At 38.3% G+C, this 19721-nt stretch overlaps 1 protein-coding gene across 1 annotated transcript in view; it reads left to right on the top strand.

Annotated features, from left to right (window-relative positions):
* The window catches only part of MAP2K5 (mitogen-activated protein kinase kinase 5), a 349068-nt gene that overhangs the window by 147907 nt on the left and 181440 nt on the right, over window positions 1-19721 (top strand). The window contains exon 12 of the mRNA XM_006831503.1: window positions 16474-16535. Coding sequence (XP_006831566.1) covers window positions 16474-16535 — 62 coding nt within the window. The remainder of the gene's footprint in view (window positions 1-16473; window positions 16536-19721) is intronic.

Genomic DNA, 19721 nt, shown 5'->3' with positions numbered 1-19721 from the left:
AAGGATGAATGGAAACAAGTAATATAGGGAGGAAGTGGGATAAGTGAGGTTACATTGAGGGGACTATAATCAAGATGAAACAAAGTGTATGAACTGCTGCATGTAAAACCAGTGATCTGCTTAATTCACAATAAAAAGTTTATTTGTTTTTAATAAAGTAAAAAAAAGAAAATCTTACATTCACATGGAGAGTATGAAAGTTTCAAGAAGAAAACCATTGAGTCAGGTTCAACTCACAGCAACCTCATGTGTTACAGGGTAGAACTGTGCTCCATAGGGTTTTCTTGGCTGCAGTTATTAGCGTATCAGGACTTCCTTCCGCAGCATCACTGTGTGGGTTTCAGTGGTCAATTCTTAGAATATTAGCTGAGAAAAATGAGGCTTTCTGCTCTCACAAAGATTAAAAAAGCATCTGAAACCCTGTACAGGGTTGCTAAGAGTTGGAATTGGCTCGAAGGCACTCAACAGCAACAATAAGCCAGTTGCAAACCTCTTATGCTACCCAGGGACCTACAGGTAGATGGACTAAAGAAAAGTGCATTGATAGAGCCAATACATGTTTAGGAGTACTATGATTTGGGCCCTTCTTTCATTTGAAGTCTTCAAGTTTGCAGTTACATTAAAAATTTTTTTTTAATTGTCATTGAACTATATATAAAACTCTCCCCTTAGAAGTATACAATTAGTTGGTTTTCAGTATACTTATATGATTGTGCAACCATCATCAATATCTAATTCCTAATATTTTTATCACTCCACAAAGAAACCTCATACTTGTTACCAGTTACTCCTTGCTCCCTTCCTGCCTTTGTTCCTAATAAACCAAACTTCCTGCCGTGGAATCGATTCTGACTCACAGCAGCCATTGAAGTCCTTTCTGTCTCAGTGGACTAATCTGCTCTGGACCATTCATATAAACGGAATCAGACACTAGGTGATCTTTTGTGTCTGGCTTTTCTCACTTAGCATAATGTTCTCAAAATTCATCCATGTTATAGCATGTATCAATTTTTCATCCCTTTTTAGGATTGCATAATATTTCATTTTTCATTCATACCATATTTTGTTTACTCATTCATCCACTGATGATCATCAGGGATGTTTCTGCTCTTTTGCTACTATGACTAGTGCTGCTGTTTATATTGTTGTTAAGTGCTGTGGAGTCGATTCTGACTCTTGGCGACCCTGTATAGGGTTTCTAAGGAAAGGCTGATGGGTTTAAAGTAGTGACCTTGTGGTTTGAAGTCTAGTGCTGATCCTACAGGGTGTGTGTGTACAAAAGTTTTTAGTTCTCTTGCACATATTACCCAAAAGTGGAATTGCTGGGTCATGTGGGAACTCTGTATTGCTGTGTCATGATTCTCAGTGGTTGGCAGATAAGACTTAGTAATTCCCATGATGAGATCTGCTATAATATTATCACCTGTATGATGAGATCTGCTATGAGCACCTAGTCAAATTGAAAGGAAATTTCCTCAGGAGTGTGACCTGCACCAGGAGTGGATTAAGTCCTGTAGACCTGGGGTCCATGCACTGTGAAGCTTCTAGATCCAGGGAAAGATTAGACCAAGATGCATGGAGATCATGGATGAACGCTGGGTCTATAAATGCTGAAAGGAGCCGACAGAAAGAGAAAGATAAAAGGAGAGAGAAGTGAGCAGAGAAGAAGAAGGGAATTACTACCACCAAGAAAAAGAGCCAGGAGTAGAGTGTGTCTTTGGACGTGCAGTCCCTGCACCATGAAGCCCCTAGAACCAGGGAAACATTATACAGAGACAGAAGGAGATCACCAAAGAATGTTGAAGGGAGACAAGGACCATTCCCCAGAGCTGACAGAAGTAGAAAGCTTTCCCTCAGAGTTGGCACTGTGAATTTTTGTTTTTAGCCTGTAGCATAGTGAACGGGCTGTGAACCACAAGGTCAGCAGTTTGAAACTACCAGCTGTTCTGCAGAAGAAAGATGAGGCTTTCAGCTCCTGTAAAGATTTACAGCTTCAGAAACCCTGTACAGGGTCACTTTGAGTCAGAACCGACTCCACGGCACATAACCACCAACCAACAAACTGTGAGAGAATACATTTCTGTTTATTAAAAGCCATCTATTCATTTGTTTTTTTCTCATAGAAGCACAAGGTAACTAAGACAGGTTCCAAATGTATTCTTTTACCTGTAGAAATCCAGTTGTCCCAGCTCCACTTGTTACATAAGACTATTTTTCCCTTCAGTAAAATTTCCTGGACCCTTGGCAAAAAAAAAATATGAATTGATTTCTGGACTTTAAGTTCTGTTCCACTGATTTGTTTGTCTGTTCTTGTGTCAGTACTACATAGCACATGATCACTTGTGCTATATTACTCTTGATTATTGTGTCTTTGTAGTAGTATGGTTTGAAGTTGAGAATGGGAGTACTCCACTTTGTTTTTTTTTCCAAGATTGATTTGGCTAGCCCAGGTTCCTTTCATTTCCATGTGAATTATAAGATCAACTTGTCAGTTTCTGAAACAAACTCCAGTGGGCTTTTTTAAATTTTTAATGTTTTATCGTGAATTATGTGATAGTTTACATGGGAGAACATTAGTTTTACATTCATCCTATCATATATCATTTCATTTCCATGGTTACAATCCCGTCCATGCATCATCAACCAACCAAAGGGTATACCCTGCAAGCCTGCCCCCTAGTCATCAGCATAGCCCCTCTCCCTGTCTGTGTCTAGAGTCCCCAGCTGCTCCACGTCATAGTCTCTGCCTCCATCTCTGGTGTCACTGCTTCTCTGGGTAGGGTCCTGCACTCCGCTCTTCTCCCTTGATGGTCTCAGGGACCTCTGCTCCTGGAGTGCAGAGTCAACCACTCCCCTCCTTTTGCTACAAAACATCTACCTTTACATTTCCAACCCTCACAGTCTGTCCTGATAACAATTATTCACTATTGCATCACAAGAGACCTATCCCCGTCATCTTTCATTAGCCCTGCCCAGACAGATTGGTTACTACTCAGTGGAGATTCTACCTTCCTCCACGCCCTCTGGATCTAGGCTCCCTCTTGAAAGCTTGTAAGCCAGTCATTTCTTGCCTTTGTTCTAGTGGGCTTTTGAGAGGAATTGCATTGAGTCTGTTGATCAATTTGAGGAGTAATGCCTTTTTAACAATATTGTCTTTCATTCCATGAACATAAGATAATCCACTGCCATCTAGTTGATTTCAATTCATAGCCACCCTATAGGACAGAGTAGAACTGCTGCATAAAGTTTCCAAGGCCATAAATCTTTATGGATGCAGACTGCGGCATCTTTCTTCCATGGAGCAATTGGTAAGTTCGAACCAGTGACCTTTTGGTTAGCAGCCCAGTGCTTAACCCACTGTGCCACCAGGGCTCCTGAACACAAGGGATCATTCCATCAATATAAATCAGTTGCCCTGAGTTGATTGTAATGTATGGTGACCCCGTGTGTGTCAGAGTAGAACTGTACTCCATAGGGTTTTTAATGACTGATTTTTTTCTCGATTTCCAGGCCTTTCTTCCAAAGAGACTCTGGCTGGACTCCAACCTCCAACCTTTTAGTTAGCAACCAAGCATGTTAATTATTTGTAACATCCAGACTCCTCCATATATCCATATATTTAGGTCATCTTTCATTTCTTTCAGTGATGCTAAAAGAATGTTGTACTTCTTTGGTGAAATTTACTCCTTAGTATTTTACTCTTTTTGATGCTATTGTTAAAGAATTGTATACTTAATTTCATTTTTGGATTGTTTATTTTTAGTGCTTAGAAATAGACTTGATTTTTATATATTGATATTATATCCTGAAATTCTGCTGAACTCATTTATTAACTCTGATACTTCATTTGTGGATTCCTTAAGATTATGTCTACACAGTCTAATGTCAGAGATCATTTCACTTCTGCATTTCTAATCTGGCTGCCTCTTAAAGAAATACATTTCTTGCTTAGTTACCTTGGCTAGAACCTCTAGTACAATGTTGAATCAAAGTGGCAAGAACAATTATCCTTGTCTTGTTCCTGAACTTGAAAAACTTTCATTCATTAACCATGAGATTAACTGTGGATTTTTTTTGTAGATTCCCATTATAAAGCTGAGGGAATTTCCTTCTTGCGTGCTTTTCTCATGAAATTGCCTTGTTGAGTGTTTTTCTCATGAAATGGTTTTGGATTTTGTCAGATGCTTTTTATGTGTCTTTTGGGAGGATCTTGTGGTTTGCATTCTTATTTTATCCATATGGCAGATTGCATAGATTTTTGCATACAATTTAACGAGCCTTGTATTCTTGGATAATTCTGAATCTAATTTGTTAGTATTTTCTGGAGAAGTTTTGTATTCTTATTTATAAGGGTTACTGGTCTAAACCTTTTCTTTTTTCTTGAAATGTTTTTTGCCTGGTTTTGGTATCAAGGTAATAATACGTATGTCAGACAGTGAGTTGAGATTTTCCTGCCTCTTCTTTTTCTTTTTTTGATAAGTTTGTGGTCAAGGATTTGTTTTAATTCTCCTTTAAACATTTGAAAAACTCACCAGTGAAGCTATCTGGTCTTTGCATGTTTTTTTGTATGGGAAATTAATTCTTGTTTTTATTACTAATTAAATTTCTTTATTTGGTATATGTCTATTCAAACTTTTATTTCTTTTTTGGTCAGTTTCAGTAGTTTTATAACAGTTTGAACATTTCTATCTAATTTGTTGGCATACAATTATTCATAATATTCCCAGATAATATTTTTTATCCCTATAACATCAGTAGTACTGCCCTCTTTTTTTATTCCATATTTTATTAACTCGAGTGTTCTCTTTCGTTTTCTTGGTCAGTATACCTTAAGATTTGTTGCTTTGTGTTTCGTTTGCTTCTTTCCCTTTTTGTAGTCTTTTTAAATTATTATTTTGGTTTTTTGGTGAAGGTTCAAGCATAAGTTAAGTTCTCATTCAGCAATTTCTATAGAAACTGTTCGGTGGCATTGGTTACATTCTTCACAATGTATGAAACATTCTAAATATTTACATTCTGGTTGTTCGATTTCCATTAACCTAATTTTCCTGCCTCTTTACATTCTGATCTGTGTTTAAAGGTAATTGTTGGCTGTTTGGTGTCATTTCACTTATTTTTTGTAAGCAAGCACAGTACTCACAGGTAATATTCTTATTTTGTGAGTCATTCTATTATTGAGCTAAAAAGTGAACTCAGACGTTAGTTTCAGTTCAAGGGTTAAAGAGTCCATATCTCAGGACAAAAGTCCTGGGTCTGTAAATCCAAAGCGTATCTCTATGAACACATGTTTTTATCTATTCTATCAATTTCTGCCATTTAATTGAAGTATTTAAGCCATTTACATTTCATCTAATTACTGATAAGATAGGATTTATATCTGCTATTTTTCTATTTGTTTTCTCTAGTTCTTGTTCTTTTTGTCCCTCTATCCCTCCCTTACTGCCTTTCCCCCCTCTGTTGAATGCATATTGTCTAGTGTACCATTATTAGTCCCTTGTCATTTCTTATACTATATCTCCTTTTTCTATTTCTCCAGTAGCTGTTATGCTTTTAGTGTTCATTCTGATTTCGTGGTGATGGTTTTCAATGCTGCCCTGGCATTGGAGAGGTAATGTGAGTAGGGAAAGTTTCTTAGTGGTTGCCCTGGGAATCACAATTAGTATTTTAATTGATAACAATTTAGCACAAAGTCCTTGGGTGACTCAAATGGTTAAGCAAAAAAGGTTGGTAGTTTGGACCCATCCAAAAGTACCTCAGAAGAAGACAGACATATGTCAAATAAAGAGAAGAGCAGCTTGGCCATCCGCTTGCAAAAGCAGCCTTGGAACCTTTATGAAGCACTTCTACTCTGTACACATAGTGTCACCGTGAGTTGGAATTGTCTCAACAGCAACTAGTTACAACAGTCAGATTAATGCCAACTTAATTTCAGTGAATAAGGAAGATCGTAGAAGAATTGATGCCTTTGAGTTGTGGTGTTGGAGGAGAATACTTAAAGTGCTATGGACAGCCAAAAGAACCAATAGATCTGTTTTGGAAGAAGTGCAGCCAGAGTGCTCCTTGGAGGCCAAGATGGCTAGGCTTCGTCTCTCATACTTTGGACACATTGTCCGGAGAGAACAGTTGCTGGAGAAGGATGTCATGCTGGGTAAGATGGAGGGTCAGAGAAAAAAGAGGAAGACCCCCAACGAGATGGATCAGCCAGGTGACATCATTGATGGCGTCAAGTGTGGCAGCGGTAGTGAGGTTGGCCCAGGATCGGACATTGTTTCGTTCTGCTGTGCATGGGGTCACTATGAGTCGGTTCTGACTCGATGGCACCTGACAACAACAACAACAACAATTTCAGTAGTGTACAAAAACTTTATTCCCAGATAGCTCTGTTCCTTGTCCTTTACATTGTGCTGTTATTATTAAACAACTTATATCATTACATATGTTTTATTCATCAACACAAGTTTATAATTATCTTATGCAGTTGTCATAAAAATCAGGAGAAAAAAAAGAGTTACAAACAAAACATACATTTATCCTGTCTTTTATATTCACCTGTGCAGTTGTTTTTACCAGTGTTAAGTATTTCTTCATGTAGATTTGAGCTACTGTCTAGCAACCAATCTAAGGTTCATTCAGTCTGAAGAACTGTCTTAAGTATTTTTTGTATTGCGGGTTTGCTACTGATGAATTTTCTCAAGTTTTGTTTATCTGGGATTGTCTTAATTTCATCTCTATTTTTTATAAGATAGTTTTGCTGATTATAAAATTTTTAGTTATGGTCTTTTTCTTTCAGCTGTTTGAATATGTCAAGCCACTGCCTCTGACCTTCATGATGTCTGATAAATAAATAATCAGTTGTTAATCTTATTGATGATTTCCTATACGTAATGTATCAATTCTCTCTTGCTCCTTTCAAAATTATGTCTTCGTCTTTCTTTGGTTTTGTAGTTTTTGATCATGATCTGTCTAGGTGTGAATCTTATTTCGTGTTTATCCTACTTGTAGTTTTAGAGCTTCTTGTGTGTATATAAGTGTTTTTCAATAAATCTGGAAGAATTTTACCATTGTTTCTGCAATTATCCATACTGCCATTTCTCTTCTCTCCTTTCCACAGGGCTCTCTGGATGTGCCATTTGTCTTACTTTTTCTTTTGGCTCCTCAGACTAGATCATCTCAACTGGCCTCTCTCACATTTGCTCATTCTTCTGCCTTCCCAATTATACTGCTGAACTCCTCCCATGAACTTTTTTTTTTTTTTTTTGGATTATTTATTGTGAATTATATGGTGTTATTTAACTCTTAATTTTAAAAACATAATAAATGTCTATCTCTTTATAGGTATTATCTATTTTGTGTGACATCATTCCTATATTTTTCGTTAGTTCTTTAGACATGGTTTCTTTAAGCTCTTTGAATGTATTTAAAATAGCTGATTAAAGGTTGTCTAATAAGTTTAATATTTGGGTCTTCTCAGACACATTTTCTATTGATTTCTTTTCCCAGTTTTTTTGTTGTTGTTTCTTTGAATGTCTCATAATGTTTTTGTTTAAAACCGGACATTTTAAGTAATATGACAGATCTGGAAATCAGATTCCCCCACTTCCTCTGGTTTGTTTTTGTTGTTGCTGTTGGTTGTTATTGTGTGTTTGATTAATGACTTTTCTGAAGTAATTCTCCGAAGTCAGTATTCTTTATCATGTATTGCCCCTGAAGGTTCTCGGTTAGCTTTGTTGTTATTGTTATGTGCCACCAAGTCAGTTCCAACTCATAGCAACCCTGTATAAGGTTTCTGACCAGCAGCTATTGGGTTTGAACTGCCAACCTGTGGTTTCCAGTCCAGTGCTGATCCTACAGAGCCACACAAGAAGTTAGCTTAGTGGTCAGCTAATGACTGGGCAGCAATTTTTCTAACTGCTTAGAGCCAGTAAGTCTTCCAAGCTTTGCCTAGGGGTTTTGTGTGTCTGTCTGTCTGTCTGTCTTGGGGCACACCTTCAACATTTAGCCAGGTAGTTGACAACTCAAACTTTACCTTCACCTCCTCCATGCAGTACTTCAAGGTCAACCCAAGCAGAAAGCTTAGACCATTCTCAGATCTTTCCTGAGCTTGATCACCCTCCTAGGCATATGCATGACATTGTGTATGTACATGCCCTTCTAGATTCCCAGGAAGATCTCAGAACTTTTCAGATCTCCTATGGGCATAATTGTTTCCCAACTTTTTCCTTTTAGCCTTTTTAGTTAGGCAATTATTTAACCAACTATTACCTACCTCATGCAACTATGACTTTAATCAATTGCCTTTCTTTGTTTTCAACATATTCCCAGAGAAGGAGCTTTTTTCACTAGACAGATCTGAGTCAGGTCAAATAAAGACAGATTTTGCAAGTGGGGTCTTCCAGGGAACCACCAGATAGAAATAATGATGGGAAGGAGTAGCAAGTCAGTTCTGCTACCACCCAGCCCCAGTAACTAACAAGCTATTGATGTTCACCCTGATTTCAGGGTGATGCTTTAAAATTCTCACATGAACATGGGGAATGAAAACAGAGGAAGTTTAAAATGCCACCAAGGTTTTTGTTCTTACCAAATTCATTGGCTTTTCTTGAATAAATGCTTTCTGGATCACTGCAAGCCTTTGGCTAATTTCTAGAGTTCTGGAAAAAAAAAAAAAAATTTCCAACCATATTTGCCTCATTTCTCATTGCTTGTATGGAGGAGGGAATTTTGGGAGGTCCGTACTCTAGTTTTGCTGATGTTACTTTTCAGTAAAACTTTTAATACTTAAAGTTTTTATCCAAAAATATTCCCTTTGCTATCTTTATTCAATCCTTTTTTAAGACCTCTCATCCTTTCAAGTTGAGCTGTCTCTCTAGCCATTCCTCTTACTGCTAAGTAAGGAAGGTTTTCTTTACTGCGTGCTAACTGGTCCCTGAACATTAAAATTTCCCACTCCCAAAGTTTGATTCATTGATTCTCATCTCCTCTGTTTTTCCAAAGCAGGTATTCAAAAATTTCATTACCTTCCTTCATATCATGTCCACCTTTTTCTCCTTCAGAAACAGCACAACTACTAAGTATGAACTTCCATAATTCCTTGGTCTTTCTCTAACTGTGCTCATCTCATCCACCTCTTGTGTGAAAAATTCTTCCACACATGTGTCCATTTTACGGACTTTTCTCCATCAGTGACCCCCAGTCCTGTATCCTGCACACACTCATATTAAGACAGCAACTACAAAACAAAAACCCACAAACAAAAAAAAAGAACCTACTCACTATCTTCCCTTCTCACCCCTTCCTATTCCAGCTAACTTCTTGACAACTCCCTTCCCCTGGTGCTATTGCTTTAATCTACGCACTCATTGTCTACTTGATTTTTAGCTCAGATTCGTCACTTTTTCCCTTACTTTGATGCCTGTCTTTCAGATATTATTCTAGAATTCTTTATTCTAACTCTCTGTCATCATAGGACTCAAATTCTAAGAGAGACAGGTAAGAAAGTCAATGTAATTAAAGAGCAATGTTGAGAGGACGTGGGCAGGAGAGGAGATCAGGAAGTATGCAGAAGGACATGCTGTAGGTCATGGTAAGGAGGTTGGGCTTCTTTCTGAATTTATTAGAAAACCATTGGGAGGTTTTAAGGAGAAGAATGACGTAAGATGCCTCCTCATTAAGTCAAAACTAAGTCCACTCAGAAATACTCAAATACAGAATTTTAGAAGTATGTATGAATTTGAATTACAATCATATTAATAAAATGTTTCCCCAAAACCTCTGTTGCAAAGCAAAATTGAGCTCTTATTTTATTTCAACTAAGCAGAGTTTGAGAAAATGTACTCTTTTTACATTTTTGCTTGAGGTTCCGGATTTTGATTTTGTTAGTGATAATTATAATCATAGTAATTTTCAAGGAAATGTTGGAGATAATTGCCTCTCATTCATTTGCTCCATGCTTGTTTTGCTCCTACATGCACTTTGCTATTTTCTATTTTAGATCTTGTTTCCAGATAAGCCATTAATGATTCAGTGGTAAGATCTTCATCTGTTATGGGGAAGACCTGGGTACGATTCCCAGCCAAAGCCTGCTCACGCACAGCTACCACCTTTCTGTCAGTGGAGGCTTGCATGTTGTTCTGATACTTGTGATAGCTAAGATTGTGTCAACTTGGCTAGATTCTCAGTGCTTTGTCAGTTAAGAGGTAGTCCTGGTGTGGCACAAGATTGGCAGTTCAAACTCTCCAGCTGCTTCTTAGAAACCCTATGTAGGGTTGCTATGAGTCAGAACCAACTCAAGGTCACTTAACAACAACAATAATCTCCCGTGATATGATCTGGTATGATTAGCTCTGATCTGATGTGATTGTCCTGTGTGTTATAAATTCTCACTTTTGTGATGTTAATGAGGTCAGATATAATCTACAAGATTCGTCTTTTTTGAGATATAAAAGGAGAGAGAAATGAGCTGAGCTAAGAGTGACCTACTACCTCCAAGATAGAAGAACTGGGAATGGAATGCATCCTTTGGACCCCTGCACTGGAAAGCTCCTAGAACCAGAGGAAATGTGGTGCCGAGACCCATGGAGAACTCCAAAGAATGCTGGGCCTACTGAGGCTGAAAGGAGACAGGGACCTTTCCCCAGAGCTGGTGCTTTGAATTCAGACTTCTAGCCTCCTAAAGTGTGAGAGAATAAATCTCTGGGTTGTTAAAGCCACACACTTGTGGTATTTCTGTTATAGCAGCACTAGGGAACTGAGACAATATTGATTGGATTTTAGTGGAGATTCCAGACTAAGACAGACTAGGAAGAAAGGCCTGGAAAATCTACTTCCAAATATCAACCAATGAAAATGCTCTAGATCACAACGGCCCTATCCACAACCAATCATGAGGATGGTTCAGGAATAGGCAGCATTTTGTTCTGTTGTGCACGGGGTCACCACGAGTCAGAAGCTGACTCTACAGTAGCTCACAGTAACAATTAGGATAAGCATCACCCTTAGTCCCTGGATTCTGTTTGCCTAGTTATATGAAAACAATCACCCTAATTCATTGATAGCATATACACCTACTCTTCACTTAGCAACTATTTCTTCCGACATTCTGCATGTGGAACAATAGTAAAAAGTCTAGTATCTGACTGTATTGTACATAAATGATATCTGGCAGTAACATATCCTGAGATATGAAGGGAGGGTAACACTGCTGTGATGGTTATGAGCCAACTTGACTGGCTATGATATTCAGTGCTCTGACAGTTTTTTGTAATAATGTCATTTGGTAGTTATGTAATGATGTCATCATCATTCTTTTTGTGATTTGATGCGGTCATCCTCCATTTTCACCTAACAGTTTTCTTATAATGACCTGGCCTTTGGAAACTAACCATGTCAGTAAATGAGGTATAGCTGCTTGATGGTGGATATTGCTTTTTTTTTGATAATTTTTTAGCGTTCCTCCTCCTAGTTCCTAAGGTACATCAGCATGCAGTGAAATGACTGGCCAGGGACAACCTGTAGCCAAGAACACAGGGAAGTTACAGGTCACAGAGGAAACCAATAGCTATGGAATCATGAACAGAAAGTTCAAACCATCTGAGCTACAGATGAATGTGTTTATAAATGTCTTGAATACTAATGTCACAGTTATGATTACTCTGAGTATGGGTCTATAATATATTTCAGTGAGAGTTTTTAAATAGTCGAAAGGTTCCATGTACTTCTTAATCACTGTGGTGCTATGGGAAAACCTTTTACATCTTTGCAGTTGTGGGCTTTCAAAGGCTCAAGTCTTATCTAAGCATTGCCATCAGCTGACGTTGATCATGACTAAGACATTCACCTTGCCTTCATCTGTCAAAAAGGGCATAGAATTGATCATTAATATTCTTTCCAACACTAATATTTGATGATTTCATGAATCCAAGTATTGCCTTTTTTTTTATTTTTTAAACATAAAACGAAAACAGTAAAAAATCAAACCAAAATTTCCCTCTGCCATTCCTAGGCTGTTCTGAACGATTGAATCACACGGAGACCTCATCAGACTCAATAGGAACTCTTGCTGTTTTGTTGTTGGTTTTTTTTTTATGAGTGTGCCAAAGCTAGACTGAATTGTGATTACACAAAGTCAACTATCTAAAGATATGCCCCTATGGACAAGATTAAAGGGATAGAGTCATCCCTCAATATCTTCTACTGCTCCAATATCAGGGCAAATGTGGGAGAGCTAGTGAGAGACAGACTGAATCACCTTCCTTAGCAAAGTGTGTCCCCTATGTCCTTTTCTTCTATCATGATTCCTGAACTCTTCTATAACCTTATGTTGTTGTTCTTGTTAGTGCTAATAAATTGGTTCTGACTCATAGCCACTTTGTATAGGATTTCTAGGGACTGGCTGGTGGTCTTGAACCTCAGACCTTGCAATTAGTAACCCAGTGCTTATCCTACAGTGCCACACCAGAACTGCATTATAACTCTTTGGGGTCACAGATATAAATTTGTGTTATGGGACACATGACTCATAACTGTCTTATGGCGCTGCAGGATCAGCAGTGGACTGTGAACCACAAAGTTGGCAGTTCAGACCCTCCAGCTGCTCCTTGGAAGCCCGATACAGGGTTGCTATGAGTTGGAACCAAACTTGACAGAACTTTACCACAGTAACCACAATAGTGTAGTAACGTGGAGCGTGTGATTCGTTTTAAATGCAGTGGTGCTGTTGTTAGGTGCCATGGAGTTGGTTCTGACTCTAACAGAATGAAACGATGCCTGGCCCTCTGCCATCCTGACAATTGTGGTTACGTTTGAGCCATTGCTGTTGCTTTGTGCATCCCTTAACAGCCATCTTACCAAATATACAGGGGGCTTTAAGAGGGTCATGGACAAATTGAAATAAAAGATAATGGCATTTTTCCACAAATTTTTTGAGGGGCCCCCCCATATAAACATATATTTATACTTTTTTATGCACTTGTCATTATAAAGCTTGAAGGCCATAACAACTAGAATTACCAAGCAAAATATCTTGCAACTTGCCCTTAGGTTTTCCTGTGCAGTTAGCTTTAGTGGACATCATTTCTTCTTTTTATGACTTTGAGTTACTGTCTAGTGGCCTTTTGCATCTGAAGGACTCCCTTCAGCATTTCTCATTGGGAAAATCGAGTGTTTGCAACTGTCTCAACTTTTATCTGGGAATGTCTTAATTTGCCAGATACAGTGCTCTTGGAGTCCTGGTGTGGCGCTGTGGGCTAATGCGTCAGACTGCAAAGTCACTTGAACTTCAAGGTCGGTGGTTCAAGTTCACCAGCTGCTCCTTGGAAACCCTATGCAGGGTCGCTATGGATCGGAATTGACTCAACGGCACTTAACAACAACAACAACAACATAGTATTCTTGGTCGACAGTTCTTTCATTTCAGCATTTTAAAGATGTGTCTGAGGAGAAACATACTTCATTTTATTGGGAATCCTATGCGACTACTCCTTTTCTCCTGCTGCGTTCATGTGTCTCCCGTATCTTTCATTTGTGAGAGCTTGGTTTGTCATGTATCTCAGTTTGGAGCTCCTTGGGGTGATCCTGCCTGGAGTTGGTTGAGCTCTTTAGATTTGTGAATTCATGTTCTTTGTCAGAGTTGGGGAATTTTCTGCCATTATTTCTTCAAATATTCTTTTTGTTTCTATATTTCTCTTTATCACTTCTGGGATTTCCATGACGTGGATGTTAGTATACTTTGTGGTGTTCCATATTTTCATCAGCCTTGTGTCTTTTCTTTTGTTGCTTTTCAGCCTTCATACTTTCGATGACTTTAATGCTCTAAATGCTAATTGTTGCTTCTACCAGCTCAAATCTGTTTTTAAATCCTTGCATGTTTTTTTTTTTTTTTAATTTAAAAAAAATTCTGTTAGTATGTCTTTCTAAGGAGCCCTGATAGGCAGTGAGAGACAGATCAGGTCTCCTTACTTAGTCCTAGTCTACCAGGATTTCTAAACTGTATTATAATCTTTTAGTTAGCAGTCCAGTGCTTAAAATCCTACATGTTGTTGTTGTCAAGTCCTACATTCAGGCTTCTATAAATAAATCCCTTTATCTTGTTCACATGAGTGTGCCATCATTTCCAGTTTCTTTGTGTGTCGTGTGTTTTTTGCTAACTAAAGACATTAAAATTTTACAAGATATTATCTTTCTTAGTTTCCCCAAACACATTGGTGCTTTCAGTGGCCCTAATTTCTGTAAGAAACTCTTGTGCAGACATATCCTTCAGACTTTGCTTACCACTCCCTATCCCTCCCTGGGCTATCTTCAGTTCAGTTCATGCCAAGATTTCAGTCCTTTAGGGACTGGGAATCTGATCAGCAAGCACCTCAAAGAACATTTTAAAGGCATACGATTTGAGTCCTTTGAGGATGCCCAAACTCACACACACACACACACACACACACACACACACACACGATTGAATTACCCTCAGACTACATTAGCCCTCAGTGCTTAGCCACCATTCCCTCACTCCCTCCCAGCTCTATGAGGGTTTTGTTTCTGGCCAAACTGAACTTTCAGTCTTTCATGCTATATCTAAACTGCTCAGAATATACACCCTAAACAGTCTGCTAGCAAGGACTATCCTGTTTCTATCAGAGCCAGAGATTTGGGGCCCTTTCCAGTACACAGGAGTACCCTACATAGGCCGGGGATGCGGCTAAAGCGCCATTGCAGCTGTACATCTGCCGCTCTGGAAAGGAGGGATGGAGACAGTACAGGAAGCATGCTTCCTACTGTATGAGATTGATCCTTACTTGATGCCCTTTTCAGCTCCTTGCTGTGGGCTGAGTGCAGATTTCTAGTTGCTTTTCTTGGTGTTTGTATGGAGAAGATTGGGAGCAAAAACCTGCTCATGTTGTTCTCACCCAGGATTATTTTTATTTTATTTAGTCCTTTATGTCCACCAGTTTTTATTTACTTGTGAAAATTATAAAATTATAAAATGTAAATGGTTCTGATTTACATTTTAAAAAACTGGTGTACAAAACAGAGACCTAAAAGTGATGGTTATATTGAGCTTTGTAGGTTTATGAGGGTAAGTAGATAAATATTGCTACTGAAGACCTGGTGTGTAGTGCTGTGGGTTAATGCGCTACTGCAAAATTGGTTTGACCGCAAGTTCGGCAGTTCAAGCTCCCTAGAAACTTAGTTTCTCCTCAGAAACCCTATACAGGATTGCTATGGGTCAGAACCGACTTGATGGCACTAAACAACAACAACAACTGGGGTCCCGATTCATACATTCATGGTTAGATCCAAACAAAACAAGTTTAAACATGTGTCTGCAATCAGTGAATGACTGCAGACAAGTTCTTTCAGTAATACACTTATCTTAGCCTTATTGTTGTTGTTAAGTACCGTCGAGTCGGTTCCAATCCATAGCAACCCTGCATAGGTTTTTCAAGGAGTGGCTGGTGAGCTTGAACTGCCAACCTTGCAGTTCAAACTGACTTTACAGTCCAGCACATTAACCCACAGCGCCAAACCAAGACTCCTTAGTCTTATCTGTTGTTAAGTGCCTTCAAGTCAGTTCCGACCCATTGCAATCCTGTATAGGGTTTCTGAGGAACAGCTGTGAGCTTGAACTGCTGACCTTGCAGTTCAAATGGCTTTGCAGTCTGGCACATTAACCCACAGGACCACACCTTATTGTTGTTGTTAAGTGCCGTTGAGTCAATTCCGACCCATAGCGACCCTGTCTAAGGTTTTCAAGGAGCAGCTGGTGAGCTTGAACCACTAACCTTGCAGTTCAAACGACTTTGCAATCTGATACATTAGCCCACAGCGCCACACCAGGACTCCTTATTAGGATGTCTTAAATTTTTTTGCTGGGAAACCTGAGTCCTTCTACCCTCCAGCCCCGATCTTGCCCTTCCAGACTTATTTTTGCTCCCAAAACTCAAAGACCATCTTAAAGGTTTACGATTTGAGTCCCTTGAGGATGCCCAAACTGCCATTTTGATGTGCTATAAACCAAAGAGCACAGAATTCTTCAAGGGTTAGAGAGATGGAAACACCACCTTCAGAGTGCATAGGCGTAGATGGAGAATGTGTCAAGAAATAATAGCTTCAGATTTTGGAATTTTTGTTTAGTAAAGGTGACTATGATTTTGTAGCAGTACTGTTAGACTTACCGTCTTAGACTTGGATCAGTAGAAAGATTACATAAAGTACAGTTTCTTAACCTACTCTTTATTAGAACTCTTAACTTTCCTTCCACTTTTACTTATATTGATGCACTCATGAGAAGAAAATAGTATGCTGGAAGTATAATTATGTCACAAATAAAATTGTAACTAAAAACCAGTTTTACAGTAGAGATCAAATATGACGTAAAATGAGGCAGAAAAAATGCTCACAATGAATGCACTGAGGAAGAGCCTAGTGTACGTGTCCTGTGGTCTCATTGGCAGTAATATAACATGTTTGTCTTTACAGGGGGGTCTTTGGATGTATATAGAAAAATTCCAGAGCATGTCCTTGGAAGAATTGCAGTAGCAGTGAGTATATGAGTTCAATCTTATGAAATCTGGATAATGGAATCTGTCTAGTCAAGCCTCTCTGCCCTTAAATCCTCAGGAGTTTATTTCGTTGTTTTTGTCTTCAGTCACTGTTGGCTGGCAGGATCTTTATAACTTTCTCTGCTCTTATCATTTTTGTGTTTTCTTCTCTTCATAGACCAGTCCATGGAAATGACATAGTCATAGTCACATAATACCCTTCAGACCTAGGGATATGCTGACCTGTTTCATTTTCACATGTTTGCTGGGATCTTAGTGTTCTTATTGAATGGTAAAATATCCAAATTCTTCTAAAAGGAAAAAAAAACAAGACATCGTCTTAAGTTGTAGGCATATGATTTGAAAACACCTTTGATTTAAACTACTAAATTTTTTTTCTAAGAAAAGTACCACTTTGTTCTTAATTATTTTTTGTTACTTTAAAAAAAATTTTTTTTATCAACTGCTTCTAAGAATCTGTCCACTGTATGATTCAAAACAGTTTTCTATATTTGCTAATAAATTATTGAAAAGCACCAACTAAACTCACAGTAGTACTATATCAGATCCAGGTTTCAGATTCAGGATAATGTAGGCTCATACACAGTGTCTTAGCAGTCATGAGGTGGTGGAATAGTAAACAATTGCTAAACTAAAGGCTCTCTGGTAGCTTAAGCAATTTAATGCAGAACAAAGTGATTCTACCATGTACCATTTAATTAAATGGCTGATTTTCACATTCATTATATGTCAAACTGACAACTCAAATCCTTTAATCCAACATGGACACTTATTTAGTCTTCGTTCATTGTAATTCACAGCTTTCCTTTTTTCTTTCTAATTATTAGTGTGAACTGCCCAGGGTGATGAGAACTTTCTTTTCTGATGCTTTTGCTGCGAAGTAGCTTCTAATCTACATGTTGAGGTAGATTAGTTTAATATGAAATTTGAGTACTTAAATCACTTCTTTAGATGAAAATAAAAATGTTTCATTTCCTCTTCTAATCTCTGGGGGAATGAATGCTTTGTGGCTTTTGGCAGTTCTTGGCTCTAAAGTTTAATAACACGTATAATAAAGGGCAAAAAAAAAAAAAGGAAAGGATACCAATTGAAAAAGAAAAAAGTATACACGTTCTATTTACTCAATTATCTATTGAACTTGGCAAAAATAGGAATCTGCCTTCAGTAGAGAAGCATGTTCTTCCTGTACTTCATAAATCTTGCCTCCCTCTTGTGCGGGGCATACACACAAGGCCACGGGTCTTTTCAATTCTGCTAGAGTGTGAAGTGAACAGAGTCAGCAGAAAAAAATAACCAGCTTCAAATACAGGGATTGCCCATTGAGTAACTGAAAAAAAAAAAAATTATTTTAGTAAAAGACATTTAAAATCAGTGGTAGTCCAAAACATTGTTTAGATAAAGCCTCACTTTAAAAAAAAAAAAAAAAATTAGGGTTTATGTGGGTTTTTTTGTTTTGTTTTGTTTCCTCTTCTATAATGTCTAGTTTCCGTACAGTTCATATTAAGGAAAACTAACTAAAACCAGAGTAGAAAAAGTACTTTTGACCTTTTTTTCTTGTATCTGTCACCTGTCATTAAACTCTGCTGTAACCTAAGTTTATGTAATGCATCCAAATTATTTGTGTGTGTGTATTCTATAGACTATAGATTTGGGTAACTCTTTGTTGCAATTGACAAATGTTAAGCTGACATATAACTAATGCCTGACTGTGGGAGAAGGGTAACAATCAAAATACGACTAGCAAATTGTATAAAATAAGCACCTTCATGGGCTGATTGAGTTCCCAGGATCCTTGTGCAGTCTTCTGAAGACAATGAGGCTGACAAGGGGCCTAGGTTAGAAGCAAAGAATCAGAAGGAGAGAGGAAGGAAATGGATGTATACTGAATACTTTCTTGTGCCAATCACTGTTAGATGCTTTGTATACAAATACCATATCATTTGGTCTTTATAGCAACTCTATACAGTATGGATTACTGAATGTATTGACACATATGCAAGAGATTTGCTCAGACCCATCATTTAAGTGTTGTTGTTACATGCCATCAAGTCAGTTCCAACTCATAATGACCCTGTATAGGCTTTCTGAGGAGCAGCTGGTGGGTTTGAACCACTGACCTTGTGGTTCAAACTGCCCTTGCTGTCCAGTACTTATCCTACAGTGACCACCAGGACTCCAGCATATAACTATTCAGTATTTATTTGCAGACAGGGCTGTCTAACTCTAGACTCCAGGCTCTCTTAGTCTGCTCTCCTAAAAGAATGAGAAAAGAGAAAGTGGGAGTCCCAGGATAAAAATTAAAGAAAAAGAGAGAGAGAAGGAAAAAATGAAGACGAATGGAGTAACAAATAAAACTGCTTCATATTCTTTGCCAGTCTTAGAATCATGTCTAAGTCTGTCTTCAGGTCTAGGTCTGTCTCCCGCCCCAAATTTTAATTTTCCAGAGTCTAATAACCTGGCATGCAAGACTGAACCAAGGCTGAACCAAGGTTGAGCCAAGGTTCATTACAGGACAGACCACCCTAATAGCCTCTGTGATACGTTGGTCAAATTTTCTGCCACAGGATGGATGGCAAGAGAATATTTGTCCCAGAAGAAGAAGTTCGTATAAACTGCCTGATTTCAGTCTTCCCACTTGCTCTATGTTTGTTTTTGGTTTGTTTTGCTTTCTGTCTTCTATATGAATCTGGTCTCCTATAAAGAGAAATGCCATTCTGCTTTTTCCTGCCACCTACCACATTTTATTTCCCCCCTCATTTCTGAAGCAGTGTCACTGTACTGTATTTTGAGTGTTAATGTTGATTGAAGTTGTCCCTGAAAGGATGTGCACTTGACATGTCAAGGAGTGAGTGATTGACAGCAAATATAAGTACTTTCAGTGTCAAGGCTTTGTCAAGTCATTGCTACGAATCCTAGCCTACTGAATACCAACAATACCATCAGGATTAGCAGTGAGTTTGTAGCTCCCTTGTACGTGGATACTTACATTCCTCTAAAAGGAAAATGCAGTTTTTTTGTCTGACAAAAGTAGAAGGATGATACTTCCTTTTTGAATCTCCAACAAAATTTATAATTTTATCAACAGTCACCAAAGCCATATTTGTTTGGCTCTTTTTCTGTCTTATACGCTGTGTATTATAAATGCCCTTCCCCTTTTGTGTTCAC

The sequence above is a fragment of the Chrysochloris asiatica genome, unplaced genomic scaffold (genome assembly GCF_000296735.1).
Source record: "Chrysochloris asiatica unplaced genomic scaffold, ChrAsi1.0 scaffold00004, whole genome shotgun sequence".
Taxonomy (NCBI): Eukaryota; Metazoa; Chordata; class Mammalia; order Afrosoricida; family Chrysochloridae; genus Chrysochloris; species Chrysochloris asiatica.
This window is presented reverse-complemented; position numbering and strand designations above follow the sequence as displayed.